This window comes from Sodiomyces alcalophilus (assembly GCF_042370955.1).
Source record: "Sodiomyces alcalophilus JCM 7366 unplaced genomic scaffold ACRALscaffold_6, whole genome shotgun sequence".
In the NCBI taxonomy this organism is placed as follows: Eukaryota; Fungi; Ascomycota; class Sordariomycetes; order Glomerellales; family Plectosphaerellaceae; genus Sodiomyces; species Sodiomyces alcalophilus.
In genome coordinates, this window is record NW_027263537.1 from 1,960,989 (window position 1) to 1,977,496 (window position 16,508).

The 16,508-nt window shown below is 55.2% G+C and overlaps 4 protein-coding genes across 4 annotated transcripts; 2 read left to right on the top strand and 2 right to left on the bottom strand.

Annotated features, from left to right (window-relative positions):
- Positions 1 to 668: 668 nt before the first annotated feature.
- On the top strand, positions 669 to 3,952 carry ACRALDRAFT_2043506 (uncharacterized protein; the record flags this gene model as incomplete). The annotated part of the gene is made up of 8 exons (XM_071021356.1): positions 669 to 827; positions 896 to 1,232; positions 1,298 to 1,387; positions 1,455 to 1,842; positions 1,916 to 2,324; positions 2,384 to 2,809; positions 2,962 to 3,584; positions 3,661 to 3,952. 8 exons carry the CDS (start codon positions 669 to 671, stop codon positions 3,950 to 3,952), a joined length of 2,724 nt encoding a protein of 907 aa, XP_070873574.1.
- Positions 3,953 to 4,191: 239 nt separating this feature from the next.
- On the bottom strand, positions 4,192 to 7,129 carry ACRALDRAFT_2048838 (uncharacterized protein; the record flags this gene model as incomplete). Its single annotated transcript, XM_071021554.1, has 8 exons — positions 7,026 to 7,129; positions 6,918 to 6,923; positions 6,856 to 6,868; positions 6,639 to 6,766; positions 4,454 to 6,554; positions 4,345 to 4,403; positions 4,258 to 4,309; positions 4,192 to 4,216 (listed from the first exon to the last, which is right to left on the bottom strand). The coding sequence occupies exons 1-8, from the start codon at positions 7,069 to 7,071 to the stop codon at positions 4,192 to 4,194; spliced, it is 2,430 nt and encodes an 809-aa protein (XP_070873575.1). The 5' UTR covers positions 7,072 to 7,129.
- ACRALDRAFT_2036429 (uncharacterized protein) lies at positions 6,931 to 8,510 on the bottom strand. The gene is made up of 5 exons (XM_071020801.1): positions 7,927 to 8,510; positions 7,513 to 7,822; positions 7,390 to 7,445; positions 7,217 to 7,325; positions 6,931 to 7,156 (listed from the first exon to the last, which is right to left on the bottom strand). The coding sequence occupies exons 1-5, from the start codon at positions 8,235 to 8,237 to the stop codon at positions 7,121 to 7,123; spliced, it is 822 nt and encodes a 273-aa protein (XP_070873576.1). The 5' UTR covers positions 8,238 to 8,510; the 3' UTR covers positions 6,931 to 7,120.
- Positions 8,511 to 11,071: 2,561 nt separating this feature from the next.
- Positions 11,072 to 13,866, top strand: ACRALDRAFT_1076212 (uncharacterized protein). The gene is made up of 5 exons (XM_071018483.1): positions 11,072 to 11,390; positions 11,502 to 11,671; positions 11,761 to 12,333; positions 12,430 to 12,739; positions 12,807 to 13,866. The coding sequence occupies exons 1-5, from the start codon at positions 11,198 to 11,200 to the stop codon at positions 13,166 to 13,168; spliced, it is 1,608 nt and encodes a 535-aa protein (XP_070873577.1). The 5' UTR covers positions 11,072 to 11,197; the 3' UTR covers positions 13,169 to 13,866.
- The last annotated feature ends 2,642 nt before the right edge of the window (positions 13,867 to 16,508 follow it).

Below are 16,508 nucleotides of genomic sequence, written 5' to 3' on the forward strand. Positions count from 1 at the left end.
GTGTCGCGTCTGAGTACTCGGAGTGTCGTGTCGAGTCCTCGTCGTGTCTGTTCAGCAACTTTTCCTACTGAGCTATGCGTGGCTGCGGATATGAAGAATTCGGAGCATCAAATTCATACTCGCCCTTGTATTGTCCATATCAATAATACAGAAGTAGTTTCAGATACTCTGGACAGGTTCAGGTCAAGTCTGAGAAAACAATGGCAGATATTCACGTGACGATGGTTCCCCGATTGGGTGAGCTGACACATGACGTAATCCGATATGACCCCCGAAGGCATGTGAAATGCCAAGAGGGCCCCACCTCGAGCTCTGCAGCGAGTGGGTGGAGAGCTCGGTTTCGGCATAAGTGCGCGGGAAGCTGCCTCGGCTTCCATTCGTCGTGTCCAGTTTCCTCCCAGTCTCTCTACCCACCACCTGTCTCTCTACAGCATCCTCTTGCACGATATCAACTAATAACTAACCCGAGGTCGCCGTGCTTTCTACTCGAACCGATTTCTGACGTGCCGTGTCTACTCCCTTTTCAGTCTATTGTAAATACTCTCGTTCCGCCTTCCGGGTATTTGACTCTCATCTCTCCTTGACATCCAACTTGTCTCCATCATCCTTTCTTCTCCCTACTCCTCTCCCGTCTCCTACTTCCCCAGCTGGCTCGCGCATCAGAAGCCATGGCTGAACAGCTGCGATTCGACAACCAGGTGGTTGTCGTCACCGGTGCTGGAGGTGGTCTCGGCAAGGCCTACGCTCTCTTTTTCGCTTCCCGTGGCGCCAGCGTCGTCGTCAATGACCTCGGCGTCTCCTTCAAGGGCGAAGGCAGCTCGACCAAGGTCAGTGCAAAACTATCGACGCCTTGAATCTCACCGACACTGACAGCTAACTTTTCTCTTCTTCCTAGGCCGCCGATGTCGTCGCCAATGAGATCAAGGCTGCCGGCGGAAAGGCCGTTGCCAACTACGATTCCGTAGAAGATGGTGACAAGATCATCTACACCGCCATCCAGGCCTATGGGCGCATCGACATCCTCATTAACAACGCCGGTATCCTCCGGGACATCAGCTTCAAGAACATGAAGGATGAGGACTGGGACATCATCAACAGGATCCATGTCAGGGGCACCTACAAGTGCACTCGCGCCGCCTGGCCGCATTTCAGGAAACAAAAGTACGGTCGCGTCATCAACACTGCTTCTGCTGCTGGTCTCTTTGGTAGCTTCGGTCAGACCAACTACTCAGGTGAGCAGACCCTGGATCCCAGGCCTTTCTTGTCGTCAACAGGATGCTAATCTGAATTCTTCCAGCGGCCAAACTTGCCATGGTTGGCTTCACCGAGACCCTAGCCAAGGAGGGCGCAAAGTACAACATCATCTCCAACGTCATTGCTCCCATTGGTAAGTCCGAGGACATCTCTCGCCTATGCTTCGGGAACGCCGCTAATCTGTGCTTCGTCCACTGTAGCCGCCAGCCGCATGACCGAGACGGTTATGCCTCCCGACGTTCTCAACAGCCTCAAGCCCGAGTGGGTCGTTCCCCTCGTCGCCGTCCTCGCCCACAAGGACAACACGGACGAGTCCGGCTCCATCTTCGAGGTCGGCGGCGGCCACGTCGCCAAGCTGCGTTGGGAGCGCTCCAGCGGCCTCCTTCTCAAGGCCGACGACACGTACACGCCCGGCGCCATCATCAAGAACTGGAACCAAGTCACCGACTTTTCGGACCCCCAGTACCCCTCGGGGCCGAACGACTTTTTGACATTGCTCGAGGAGTCGATGAAGATGGGTCCCAGTGACCCGGGCGAGAAGCTTGACTTTACCGGTCGCGTCGCTCTCGTCACTGGTGGTGGAGCTGGGTAAGAGAGTCCCGGTATGGAGCTGTGTTGGAGGATCACATTTGACTGACGCTTGCTTCTTGTCTCCCTGCAGCATTGGACGGGCTTACTGCCTGGCATTTGCCAAGCACGGTGCGTCGGTTGTCGTCAACGACCTTGCCAATCCCGACGACGTGGTCAACGAGATCAAGAAGATGGGCGGCAAGGCCGTGGGCGTCAAGGCTTCGGCCGAAGACGGCGATGCCGTTGTCAAGGCCGCCATTGATGCTTTTGGTCGCATCGATATCATCATCAACAATGCCGGCATTCTCCGCGACAAGGCCTTCAACAACATGGACGATAGCCTGTGGGATCCCGTCATGAACGTCCACCTTCGGGGCACCTACAAGGTTACCAAGGCCGCTTGGCCTTACTTCCTTAAGCAGAAGTATGGCCGTGTTGTAAACACCACGTCGACCAGCGGCATCTATGGCAACTTTGGGCAGGCCAACTACGCTGCGGCGGTTAGTCTACTCCCTTTTTTCCCTTTCTTTCTCACCTTTGCTCACTGACAATGTAACAGAAATGCGGTATCCTCGGATTCTCTCGCTCCCTAGCTCTCGAAGGCGCCAAGTACAACATCTACGTCAACACCATCGCCCCCAACGCCGGCACGGCCATGACCCGAACCATCATGCCCGAGGAGATGGTCCAGGCCTTCAAGCCCGACTACATCGCGCCCCTCGTTCTCGCTCTATGCAGCGACAAGGTGCCCAAGAAGCCCACCGGCGGTCTGTACGAGGTGGGCAGCGGCTGGGTCGGTCAGACCAGGTGGCAGAGGACCGGTGGCTACGGCTTCCCCGTCGATGTGCCCTTGACCCCCGAGGCGGTGCGGGAGCAGTGGGAGAAGATTCGCGACTTTGATGACGGCCGGGCCGATCACCCCGAGACGCCGCAGGACGGTCTGAAGAAGGTCATGGCGAACATGGAGAACAGGAGCAAGACGCAGGTATGAGCACATATTTTCCAATCTGGCATTTGCGGTTATTACAGAATGAACCCATGTATTCCAAAAAACAAGGCATTTAGCAGGACGTAGCGGAATGAAAGCAAATTGATATTAACCCTCTGGCTGTGTCGCGCCACTGCGTCTTTTTGTAGACTCAAGAATCATCCTCCTCGGACGACGACGGTTCCCAGTACCGCGCCGCCATCGAAGCTGCTCTCAAGGCGGAACCCACGCCGACCGAGTTTGTCCACTCGGATCGTGATGTGATGCTTTACAACCTCGGGATCGGAGCGAAGCGCACCGAGCTCAAGTACGTGTTCGAGGGGGCCGACGACTTCCAGGCGATTCCCACGTGGGGCGTGATCCCTCCGTTCGCCGCCGAGACGCCGTACAACTACGACGACATCCTCCCCAACTTTTCCCCCATGATGATCCTCCACGGCGAGCAGTACCTCGAGATCAAAAAGTACCCCATCCCCACGGCCGCCAAGCTGGTCTCGCGCGCGCGCCTGCTCGAGGTCGTCGACAAGGGCAGCGCGGCCATTGCCAAGAACGGCGTCACCACCGTCATTGCCGACACGGGCGAGGAGGTCTTTTACAACGAGGTGACCGTCTTTTTGCGCGGCTGCGGTGGGTTCGGCGGCCAGAGCAAGCCGCGGGACCGTGGCGCCAGTACTGCGCCCAACAAGCCGCCTTCGCGCCAGCCGGATGTTGTCGTCGAGGAGCGCACCAGCGAGGATCAGGCGGCGCTGTACCGGCTGAGCGGTGATTACAAGTGAGTGGAGCGCGTCTTTTTTTCTCTCCTTTCCCCTGCCGTTTCTACTTCTCAACGATGGCTAACTTCTTTCCAGCCCCCTCCACATCGACCCCTCGTTCGCCAAGATGGGCGGCTTCGACGCGCCCATCCTACACGGGCTGTGCACGTTTGGCTTCGCCGGCAAGGCGGTCTACGAGCGCTTCGGCGCGTTCCGGAACATCAAGGTCCGGTTCGCCGGCACCGTCATCCCCGGACAGACGCTTGTGACGGAGATGTGGCGCGAGGGCAACAAGGTCATCTTCCAGGTCAAGGTCAAGGAAACGGGCAAGCTTGCCATTGGGGGAGCGGCGGCCGAGCTGGTTGAGGCCGACAAGGGGAAGATGTGAGTTGGCGTCTTGGGTGGCGGTGTCTGAAGTCGTGTACGATACAATATGATATATCACGCCTTGTTAAGTCTGAATGGTTGAAACATGTCTTCTTGTGAACACGTCGGGAATTCAAGGCTGAATTATACTGATACGCGAATGGATATCCTAACATGAGTGTCTCGGCGAAAGCAGCGCTGCCATGTCTTCCCGTCGTCTAACCGTCCTGTGATGCGCTGTTCCCTTACCGAGACGTCGCTTTAGCCCCTTGACTTTTGAAAGGGACTGGTGTGATATAATACATGATAACCGGGCCCCAATCCAACTGGATTCCCGCAAGACCCTTCCTCTCGCTGGGAGCTTTTTGCCCGTTGTCGACTCAAAACGCCCTTCCCATTACTAGCCAAACGAACGATCCCAATAAAACACGACGAAATCAAAAAAGAAAGAAAACGAGCCCCATGTCTCCTTTCTAGATCACCCCAAGTCTCTTATCCCGCTACCTCCCCAGGCTACGCGAACAAACTCCCAACGACGAAATCGCAAAACTCGGCGAGCGTCGGAAGCCGGCGCTGGCGGAGCAGTCCATCCAGCTTGACCTCGTCCCGCGCGGCGCCAGCACTATTGGCGGAAGCAAAGCCCGTCTCGAGAAACGCCCTCTCGCCGCGACCGACCTCCCGGCGCTCGGCCTCGCGCCACTTGCGCTCCGCCTCCTCCTTGGCGGCGCGCAGGACGTCGTCGGTGTCCTCGGACTCCCAGAGGTTGCAGCGGTCGCAGTGCGGGCAAGGCGACGGGTCGCCGTCGGGACGGAAGTGGTCGCAGAAGTGGCGGTAGCCCTCGCCGCCGTCCGGGCCGGAGCCAATGTCCTTGCGGCAGACGTAGCACATCTTGTAGCCGCACGGGCAGGTGAGCTTGTTGCAGCCCGAGTTCTTGACGAACGAGGTGGCGCAGCGCGGGCAGACGCGCTTGACGGCCATGCTCATGGCCTGCTCGATCTGGGTGCGCAGCGCGACGAGCGACGACTCGTGGCACACGTGCACGTCGGTCCACGACTTGGCGCACGAGAGGCACGAGGCGCGGCCGCACGTCGGGGCCTGGCAGGTGAACTTGAGCCCGCGGCGGCGGCGGCGGTGGCGGGTCAGCGCGGCCGACCATTCCTTGCGGAGCTGGTCGCCCAGGGCGTGCTGGGAGCCGAGGAGGAGGAGGGTGGCGGCGGCGGAGAGGGCGACGACGGGGAAGAGGAAGGGGACAAAGGCGACGCAGAGCAGGAAGATGGCGAGGTTGACGAGGCCGTCGGCGCGGAGGCGGAGCTGGGACTGGCCGCGCGGCACGTAGAGGTCGTCGACCTCGGCGTAGTCGCAAAAGGGGCAGCGGACGAGCGGGAGGTTGGAGGCGAGCAGGCTGTGCTCGGCCAGGCGGCGGTCGAGTTTCTGGAGCACGTCGGGGCCGTTTTTTTCGTCGAGCATGGCGCGGTGCATGTGGTACGAGGGGATGCGGCCGCGGCAGCCGGCGTCGTCGACGGCCATGCACTTGAGGGTGCCGGAGGCGAGGTCGATGGTGGTCTGCCAGCCCTGGCCGAAGACGGCCTCGGTGACGGAGTGCTGCACGCAGCGGAAGCAGATCATGTGGGCGCCGTCGGCGTCGCACTGGGTGAACTCCTCAAAGGCCGACTCGGTGAAGCAGCAGCAGCACTCGTGCATGGCGTCCATGGCCTCGGCCTCTTCGTTGTTGAGCAGGACGGCCAGGCCGCGGTCTTTCTCCAGCTGGAGGCGACGGGCGCGCTGCTTCAGCGGGCGCACCAGGGCCTCGTAGAGCTCTCGGTCGAGTTCGCGGCTACCTGTAGCTTTTATGGCCGGGATGATGGAACCATGGCCGGTGGACTTCCAGACGACGAGCGGGTGGTTTTCGGTTTCGCCGTCGGCGGCGGCAGGGGCGGGAGCGACGACGGGTTTCCGGAGCGAGAAGAAGGACGACAAGGTGACGCGCCACGACTTGGAGGACAGGTCGACGAGGGTGGCGCGGGCATCGAGGTAGTTGTAGTTGGACTCGGCGAGGACGGCGTGGAGGGTCGAGCGGGACAGGCCACGAAACTCGTGCTTGGCCAGGGCTTGGACGGCGGCCTTGTACTCGTCGCTCTTGAACGACTCGCTTGGTTGTACGGGTGCGGCCGGGGTGGCGCTGGTGGTGGCGGCGCCCTCGACGACGCGCCAGCGTCCCTTGACCCATTGCACGCGGTTCTTGAGCAGGGCGTCGGCGACTACGGCCAGACGGGATTCGCCATCGAACTTGGTGAGCATCTCTCGGAAGACCTCGACCTGGACGTCGGGGAAAACGGCAGCTAGGGCATCGAGGCAGTTGTTGAGCTCACGCAGGTCGGGGCACTCGGGGGGCGGTTCCTGAAGCTGGGACTCGTCGTGGATGTACTCCAAATCGGGGTCGGCAGTGGTGGTGGTCGTTGTAGTAGCATTCGTAAGAGGAGAAGCTGACGACGGGACAGGGCCTGGGGAAGTAGAAGCGGCCGAGGCAGAATGAGAGAGGGGGGAAGAGGACGACGGTTTGGACCGACTTTGGCGCCGTCGGTCAGTAGAAGACGAGCCGAGGAGGAATGAAAGCACCATGGTGGCTGGCGGTCATGGTCGTCGGACAACCCGTTCGGGGAGGGGAGAGACGTGGAGGGCAGAAATCGGAGGCGTTACGCTCTAATTACATTGGCGATTCTTGGGTGTAAGGTAAGCGGCTGAGTGGATCAACCACCCGATAAGACAAGGTTGGGAGGCGCAGGAAGACCCAAAGGATGATGATGGTTGAGTGATGGGAATGAGGCAGATGGTGATGCTGAAGGCAGCAGCGGTATCGGTACCGGGTACTTGGGGAGAAAATAATAAGTATAGGAGAAGTACTCCGTATACGCGTCATATCCAAACCTTGTCGGAATTGCTTAGTAATTGAAAGTCGTATCGATACGTACTCTTCCTACTTTATCCACCTGAAACTCAGAGCAGTAGAGAGTGATAGCTCAATACCTAGGTAAGGTAGGTAGGTACCTTAAGGTAGGAAATGGATTTCTACCTAGGTATTCTACCTTATAAAATACATGCATCCATGTACAATTGTTCGTCCCACGCAGATGCCACGATCATGATATATTGTGTAATTACGAAGGGATACTCAGTACATACGTACTCTACATTAGCCAGTCTTCCTGTGCAAAATACCGGCAGCCGCCTAGTAACCAAGTATCGCAGTCAGTACAGGAAACCGTCTCCCGAGAAATATTTGACTAACCTGGTGGCTCGGGAAGATGAGCGTGTCCGCGATAACAACGTTCTGTCTGCGCGATGCAGCAAAGACGATGACTTCGGCAACATCTTCGGGCGTCAAGGGTTCACATCCACTACCCATCGCATCGCAACCATATTAGCAACGGGCGACGTCTGTAGAATTCAACCAAAACTTACGCATAGACGGCATCAGCCTTGGACTTGTCGCCGTAGAACCGGACAACCGAGAATTCCTGTCCACCTGGAGTCAGTTTTTCGTTCCGTTCCGTTTCTTCTCTTCTCTTCTCTCCTTGAACCCACCGTCTCGACTTGACCCGGGTCAACCTCAATAATGCGAATCCGTGTCGCAATGAGCTCTTTCCTCAAGCTATCGCTGAAGCTGTGCACCGCCGCCTTGGTCGCGCAGTAGATTGATCCCCCCGCGTACGGCTCTCTACCCGCAATCGACCCCACGTTGACAATGTCACCAGCACCGCCTTCAGGCCTCTTCTTGAAGATGGGCAGCACCGCTTGCGTCATGTTGATGAGTCCCGTCACGTTGGTCTGGAACATGATGTTCATGTCCTCTTCCGCGATATCCGGCGCTTGCGCCACGCCCTTGACGAGGCCCCTAGTTGTATGTCAGTTGGGAACACCATACGGACCGCCTTGATCATCCCGGGAAAGCAAAGTAAAGCAAGAGTCAGCCCTGTGCATACACAGTATTATACATACGCATTGTTGACGAGCACATCAATGTCTCGAAACTCCTCGGGCAACCCCGGGACAAACCCTCGTACGGCTTCCGGATTGCTGACGTCCAACTGGACCGGTAAAATCTTGACCCCGTCGCCGACCTCCTTGGTGATATCCGCCGCGATCTGCCGGAGCGCGTCGAGGCGGCGCGCCGTCAAGACGAGTTTCAGATTCTGCGGCGCCGTGCGGGCGAATTCGAACGCCGTGCTGCGTCCGATACCGCTCGACGCGCCCGTGATGACAATCGTCTTGCCTTCCAGGCGCTTCGCTGCGGCCGCGGAGGAAGCCATGGTTCGGATACGTGCTACTGCTGCTGCCGTGGGGAATCGGGACCCGGCGATGTGAACTCGGGGAGTGCACGTGATTCTGTGGTTGATAATCGATCTGAGTGTCCTGAAGGCACGGGTGTGTTTGTGCATGAGTACGGCCTGCTTGGAACGAATGGGAGAATAGTGGATAATTATACAAAGAATTAAAGATTAGACGCGGGGGGGGTCCTCTCGCTGCTTGAGGATCTTCTTTATCCGTATCGTATCGTATCGTCAACCAATGACGTGGGAACCTCCGATGCCGCTTCGGACTTGCGTTTGTCCTGGTCGTCTCAGAGCGAATGAGGAGGAGAAGAGGGACGTGGTCGGCTTCACTGGATGACCATGAGCCGAGAAGAACCCCACTTAAAACGCGGGGTCCGGCACAAACAATCCCGAATCCCGATGCCGCCCGATAGCGGCCGCGGGGTGACGGGGTCCACCGGACTTGCTATCGTATTACTTTAAACGCATCATTGAGGAGACGTCGACTCTTATGACTGCGGTCTCCAAATTACGCTGGCTTGGACTACGCGAACAGGTGAATACCTGCGACCATGGGACATTATTCGGAAAGGATCAGAGCTGGCCATGCACTGTGCCATTGGGCTGGTCTACTTAATACCTAGCCAGGGCCAAGGCGCAGTGGATATCGCTTGTTCTGATGGGAATGAAAGCCACCCGAGCAAGTGATGATGCGTTGGCTAACTGACTTCTCTTTCTGCAAGGATAAGTGGTGCCGACACGCCTTATATGTCGTTAGGAATGCAAATATTCAACATGTAAGCCGCGGAAAGGCAGGTTTACACTTCTCAGAAGAGCTATTCCCGAGATAAAAGGAGACGACATTATAACACCCTTTACACAAACACAACCAAAGCTGTATTTTGTGTGGGAGAACGTGTTTCGTTGACAATGGCCGTTTCAAACACAAAGGGAAAAAAGTTCTGCAGTGTCCGGCCAAGTCTCCATTGTCCATTTGTTGGTGCTATGCGGTTTGGTTCAACTACTTGCTTCTATAGGCCAAGGTCGGTAGCGGCGAGATGGAACTCTGCGGCAATGAGAATACAGAAGTCCCCTAAAAGAAACAGGCTGTTGTTCTGCCAAATGCGACAGTGAGGAATCTCTCAATGGTCATTTTCGAGATGTGTCAAGAACAGACAACAGCACAAAGTGATAAAGACGTGTCAAGAGCGCGCTCTACGACTACCTAAGAGCTACCGTCTATTTAGCCTTGTAAGATAGCCTCCTGGTATCTCCCACAGGTCCATCTTTTTGTCCTCCAACTTCCAAGTTCTTAGTCTGAGTTCAAACTCGAAGGCTGGCCTGCCCTCAATTACATCGCATAAATAATCGCCGAAACCTACCGTTCTTCACGGCATTACAAACGTCTTTTTATTCTAACACATGATTTGGTTTCGCACTTAGGGTTGAGTCAATATGACAAGAGATATTGATATTGATATTCTTTCTTACTCTGACATCGCTTATCTAGGCTAACTTAGCCTTCAGCCAACAGTCCGTCCTGAATTCTAGAGAGGGAGACAATCTTTTATCAACGAAAATTCTTCCTCTCCTCATGTTATACAAAGCCGTCTCTTCAATGTGACCAGCACGACATGACCAGTTGGCCTCAGAGCCTAGAGGGGTGGGTGCCAATTCAGTGTCTGGTCACCCCTTCGGCATAATGGCTAAGATGGGCCAGCAATTAGTCGAGCAGAGGGCCGTAGTAGTATATGCGCCTCGTCTATAACACCGTCTCTGCTGCGTCCTGCTGATGGCTGTCCTTATTATATGGTCCTTGGTTCGGGGTCTGTACTCCTCTTCCATCATTATCTATCCCTGCGCTCTGAATCAGGAATTAGGCTGGAAGCCGTTGGACCTTTTTTCCTAGAATATATCACACATGCTCACCACCCTAGCAAGTAACCAAATGCATTGTGAATGTTCATAAGCTCTACTGCTTATCGGAAAATCGTTTGGTTTGTTTCGTGGCCTGAACTTCAATGAAGAGACTCTACTTTATGCCTGACCGGCATTCTGCGCCTTTATACACCCAGCTACTATCTGACTCTCTAGACAGGAATCAAGACGCGAGAGTAATCTTGTTATTTCTAACCGCCCGGCTTTCGTCATTAGACGGCCACAGCCCCTCTTCTTCTCTTTCCGTCTCCTCCTACTCGTATAAGCTATCTATGATTAAGGATTCAAGGTAGTTTCACGTTGTCAGTGCGGTTAGACGCATGTTCACCAGGCCCTGGCGTATCCTGTCCCCTCGCCATGCCAGAGTCCCGTGGCCTCTCAATTGTCCGCTGCACCCAACCTCGTTCCTACGGCGATGCATCATACGCTGCTGAGTCCTGAGTCCTGACTGCTCAATGCTTAGTCTGCTCCAGTGTTCCTCTTTCCAGGCACCCTCCAGTTCCATTTTGGGTGCGTCCCCTTGAGAGCGTTAGTCATAACCTTGGCTCTCATATACAGTGAGTATCCTTAATGGTAAGAGGAAGAACGTACTCAGTAATCTATGAATAAGTTCAATGGTTGACATGACGGAGCTGACACCGTTCTGTGCTCATCTTCCTTCGTCATCCTCTTGGCGAGGAAATAAGAACGGCGACTTATTTGTCTATCCAGAAACCGCTTACATAATACACCACAATTACGATTACGGGCTGCGTATTTCCTGATACAATCATAAGCATTTAAACCAAATGCAGATAAAGAAGGATTACCTCATCACGCCCAGACCTCAGTATCAGGTCTTTGCTCCCAACTCCATGCTCGCTCATCACATCTAGGGACTTGGAAAGCAAAGGGCGCTGTCTGTCGCAAGGCTGCAAGAACTCCAGCTTAAACCCTCCGACTACGAAATCGCGAAAGCGCCGAGACGAACATCCTCTACTCCGTCGAACTAAAACGTCCAGTCGATCGTGCCTGGGAACATGGCGGAGGTCATCACCCGGACCCCGCCCATCGTCATCGGGGCCCCATCCGAGAAGGAGCGCAAATATGACCGTCAGTTGAGGCTGTGGGCGGCCAGCGGCCAAGCAGCCTTGGAATCTTCCCACATTCTTCTCGTCAACTCGGGCACAGGCACTGTTGGCATCGAGACCCTAAAGAACCTTGTGCTACCAGGTGTGTCACCCCTTGCTACTATGGTAGTGCATCTGTTTGCTTGCCCGTAGTCCTTGCGTCCGGCGTTTGTACCGTAATATGAAGCTGACAATCACTGCATTTGCTCTCCAGGCATTGGAAAGTTTACCATTGCCGATGATGCCATCGTTCGCGACTCTGACTTGGGGGTCAATTTCTTCCTCGATGAGGATGGTCTTGGCAAATCAAGGGCTCAACACTGCACCGAACTGCTAGTTGAGCTGAACCCCGAAGTCCAAGGTGACTGGTTCCCGAAGAATGGGGTAAGGAGATGGGCAAGGAAGCAAGCCAGTCTTTTATCGCCTCTCCACAAAATCGTGCTTTCCGATGGGAAACTGACGCCCAGCTCCAGGAACCCCTGAATCTCCCAAGCGTTCTTGGAAACGAAGGACCCTACACCGCCATCATTTACACATTACCCATTCAGCCCCGGGACCTCTCCGTGCTCGAAGAATATTGCCGCGAGCATAAGACACCTCTCATCGCCGTCCACTCGGCGGGCTTCTACGCCTACTTTAGCATCGTCTTTCCCGGCCCCTTTCCCGTCGTGGAGACGCACCCGGATGCAAACACCACGGTGGATCTGAGGCTCCTCTCCCCTTGGGACGAGCTCATCGCGTTTGCGAGGAATATGACCAAAGACATCGACAACCTCGACAACCATGATCACGGCCATATTCCGTTCGTCGTTATTCTTCTCCACTACCTCGATCTCTGGAAGGCAGCCCACGACGGAACTTACCCCTCGACGTATGCCGAGAAGGTGGCTTTCAGGAAGATGGTCGCCGAAGCCGCCAGAACCGACAACCCAGAGGGCGGCGAAGAGAACTTTGAGGAAGCCGTGGCGGCCGTCCTCAAGACTGTCTCTCGCCCGTCTTTGCCAGGAGACGTCAAGGAAGTGTTCGCGTATAGGCACGACGGCCCAGTATGTCCTGTACTTCTTCGGAGTGAGAAGACGGAGACGGCAAAATTTGCGTCGAGAGTCCAGACGAAAAGATGGCTGACTTGAGACGTCTGGCAGAACGAGATCCGATCCAGCTTTTGGATCATCGCAGATGCCGTGAAGGAGTTTTACGAGAAGCACGGATGCCTCCCCTTGCCCGGCGGCCTCCCCGATATGAAGGCGCAGTCTAGCGTCTATATCGAGCTCCAGAACATCTACAAGGCCAAGGCACGCCGCGACGCCGCGGAGGTCATGGAGTCGGTCCGCCGAACCCCCGGGGGCGATGCCATCGACCAAGCCGAGGTCGATCTCTTCTGCAAGAATGCGGCCTTTGTCAAGCTGATCGACCCGAAAGACGGCGGTCTTGAGAGATTACTCAAAGTAGCCGGTACGTTTTTCTCCTGCAGTTGTGTATCATGTGCGGCTGAAGGCTGAATCTCCTTCCAACCCCACAGACGAGGAACTCGCCAATGACGAGATGGCGAAGGAAGGCATCATGCCCCCGTCACTGTTCCCGGCCTATCTGGCACTCCGGGCGACATCGCACACCGACAACCCCGCGGCGGCGTCGTCCCCCGAAGCCATCCTGGAGGGCATGACGAGGCTGGTGCCACAGGTAGCGAGTCAGGAGCGCTACACACAAGCTGCCCAAGAAGTGTTCCGTGCGGCCGGCGGAGAGCTGCACAACGTCTCCGCCGTGTTGGGCGGTATGGTGGCGCAGGAGCTGATCAAGATCGTCACCAAGCAGTACATCCCCATCAATAACACCTGCATATTCGACGGCATCGGCTCCCGGTGCCAGGTGCTTCGCTTGTAGAACCCGGACAGCCGACCCAGGTGGTGGGGCTCTACTTCGTCCTATCTACAGTAATGATAGGGTATCCCTTGGTTGTCGGCCTGTCCCCTATGCTCTCCCCCACCCCCTTTTTTTCTTCTTTTTTTTACTCGTGGCTTCCCTCACCTTCTAGGCTTCTCTGTCCCTCTCTTTCTCGTAACGCTTCTCTATCCTCACACCCTGTACGGCGTATCGCCACTACCGTTACCGCCTCTCAGCTGTCAAGAGACAAACGCTAAATTAGGCGAAGCGGGATGGGCGATGGAGAGTGAAGGGTATCCCGGGACAGCTTTGAAGGCGGTCTGCAACGTGCATCCCACGCGCAGAGGGTGATGAGGTAGCCAAGGCGAGGTAAAGGGTCACCTACGGTCCTAGGTTCGATGAAGATATACGCCAGAGGAAGGCTCTGAACGGGAACTGCCCGAGGGTGTCAGGGAAATGAGCATCATGTTAGCTTCGAATGAATACCCCCTCCGGGCAGGTGAACTTGAGGGACTACGAGTATAATAGAGCGCTCTAGCGTAGTGGTATGGGCGAGAACTAAGGCCTCCGAGTACGAGCTTGTTTGTACCTGGATACGAGAAGAATACCTTGGCGGCTCTACACCGTACATAAGCACCTGGTTACCCGAGCTTTTGACATTTGCTGCACTTGATGCGTAACACGCAAGGATGGGAAATGGTTAAGTAGAAATACAACGTAAATATCATGTAATTATTGTATTCGAGGGGAAAAAAAGGGGGTAAAAAAAAGGAAATAATAATGATAATAATCCAAGCCAGGCCAGTGGAAACAGACAAGGAAACGACCAAGGACACAGGCAAGGCATGATGGACTAGGCTAGAATAATAAAAGAGGCGTTCGGAATCTGGGGTTTTGTGTCCGGGGTAATTCATGCCCCCGAGGAGACATCCCGTCCATAGTCAATGCACTGTCCGCCGTTGGGGGCCGAAAGTCCGACAGGGTAGACGTCTAAATCTGGGGAAGGAATGCAGGTGGGGTATGATTCTGCTGTGGCCTTTACTACCAAGTACCTATGAGTGCCGGGTACGTTGTACGTTGTATACGAAGTAGGTGAGGTGTGATTGTGAGTGATTGTGAGTGCATCTCTGAACCGCGTGCATCTGTACGGACCGATCCCTACGAGAAGGCCGACGAGAGATATCGTAACAGAATGCGAATAGGAGGGCATCGTGAACCCACTTCTTCGACAGGGCAAGGGAAGACACGGGCGGCACTCGGACAGTTCTCGGTACATTTAAATATGACAGGTAGAAAGCGGGCTGGAAGGGTTACACTGCTGAGGTTGCGTTTCGCCGTGGTCAAATTCACCGTGATAGACGACGACACCGACGTCCGTCCAACATATCTTCCCGCTTTTTTCGTCGCTTCGTGAAAGCCCCGTCGTAATCCTCACGATATGGTGCAGCGTAAGAGCGCGGCAACGAGGACGTGGCTCACAGTCGTGTGAAAAAGGGGCCCAAGTCAGCGCTTTGAGCGCGACTTTAGGGATCATTGTAGGCCGTGTGTGGGGGACGTGGCTTGGGGTTTGGTACGTTGTACAACTACAACGTACAACGTACAACGACGCGCCCTGCAAGCTGATCACCTGATGGGCATATCTGATCGCGTATCGGACCGCTGGCCCTTGCAGAATGTAACGCTGGGGGCCATGTAAGCAAGTAAAACCTCCCTTCCCTGTGGATTCTGCTGGGGCACCCACCCTTGGCGTCCGCAACGCGCATAGGAACCACCACGACACGGCCGATACATGTAGCGCAAGAGGGTTCATAAGCCGAGGACATTGGAGGGGGGAAAACCGGACTATTACACAGGCCGATGAGGTGGGTATCTTGGACAAGAGGCGTCTGGGGTTGCTCTGAGTATTAATCACATCGCACTGTAGGAAATTAGAGATGAAGTTGAAGAGCCGAGTCGAGGTGGTAGAGTACAAAGGTACGTACCGAGGGAAGGCTGGCAACTCACCGTGGCGCCCCGCAGAAACCCCACGCAAAAAAGCGGCTCAGGTGTACAACGTACATACATACAACGTAGTCAAGCCAGATGCCGCAGGCCCTACATACAACGCAACGTACTGCTGTGTCTTGCATTGGTCTACAAGTCTGTTCTCACCGCTGTGCTCTCAATGCCAGACCAGGTAAATAATGTGACATGTCATAAGGGCCCCTGGTACCTTTTGAGTTGTTTTGTTGATTCGGTACTTGGCCTGCTTACAACATACTTACATAGTCAATTGTTGCCGCTCATATTCGTACGTTGTAGGGAGGCGTGCCTGTACTTTCACATGCATACTATGAAACCATGTGTGGTTGGATCTGTATTTACGATCTAGCCGCGTGCTTGGCCTTGCGTGAAGGAAGGCTGGAAGTCACTCACTCCCCCTATTTCCCGTCGGGAAGACGGCTCGACTTGCGACCAACGTGAACTGACCGACCGTCAAGTCACGTGTTTTGCTGTATACCGAGTGGTATCGTTGCTGAGGCTCATTGTTGCTGGACTGAGTCTGGTGGTGAGAAGTTTAGAGAAAGAGACGAAAGATGGGCATTGCAAGATCATCTGTCTCCCCAGCTTTGCGAGTATAAGCAGGCGCTGGCGCATTGCAAGTGTCATAGACAACCCCTATGCGGTTATGCCGGTGGCCATATTCAGAGGCGAGGCTTCCAAGTTCAAGGTAGCGAGGTGAGACAATCTCCAGAGTCGGGATTCTCATCGCTATAATGACATCAGACTTGACCAGTAGACGTCATCTCAGTATGTATCAGTGCGTGCAGCGTCGTACTGAGTGGTGTTTTCTTTCTTTTTCTTTTTTTTTCTTGTTTTCACCCATCTTTTTCTTTCTTTTTCTGCAGAAGCAGAGAGCAGCGCAGCTTCGCCCCTCCTTCTTCCCTGGGGTCCCACGCTGAGCGGGGCCGGGTTTAAAGACGACCAGTAAATAACTGCGAGGCTTGCAGAATCAGCCCGCCCCTGACAATCTTCCTGCGGGAAATGACTTGGCATCGGGAAGTATCCCGAGGGTTGAGGAAGCGCGTCAAGGGGTAACTCGGCCGTGACACGTACTACGCAGCAATAATACCGTTCACCCGCTGTCAGCCAGTCTACAGCGTAGGGAGGCGGACTTGGCAGAGGATTCCTCTCGGTAATGAAGGCGCCTACAGACAAATCATGGGTTAGCCCCAGAGTTATTGCCACGGTTTTGTATGTGAGTGTCTAATATATTTACAAATATCTCGCTAGTATGGCACGCAAAGGCCGACTCGGGCGTAGCCAAGTCTTTGATATTAACTTCCCCAAACGTGCGGCC

Coding starts and splice junctions, on each gene's coding strand:
- ACRALDRAFT_2036429 (XM_071020801.1), bottom strand. CDS start 8,237: ATGGCTTCCTCCGCGGCCGCAGCGAAGCGCCTGGAAGGCAAGACGATT. Junction 7,446..7,512: donor ACCCGGGTCAAGTCGAGACG/GTGGGTTCAAGG, acceptor CCAGGTGGACAG/GAATTCTCGGTTGTCCGGTT. Junction 7,326..7,389: donor AAGGCTGATGCCGTCTATGC/GTAAGTTTTGGT, acceptor TGCGATGGGTAG/TGGATGTGAACCCTTGACGC.
- ACRALDRAFT_1076212 (XM_071018483.1), top strand. CDS start 11,198: ATGGCGGAGGTCATCACCCGGACCCCGCCCATCGTCATCGGGGCCCCA. Junction 11,391..11,501: donor AAAGAACCTTGTGCTACCAG/GTGTGTCACCCC, acceptor TTTGCTCTCCAG/GCATTGGAAAGTTTACCATT. Junction 12,334..12,429: donor CGTATAGGCACGACGGCCCA/GTATGTCCTGTA, acceptor GACGTCTGGCAG/AACGAGATCCGATCCAGCTT.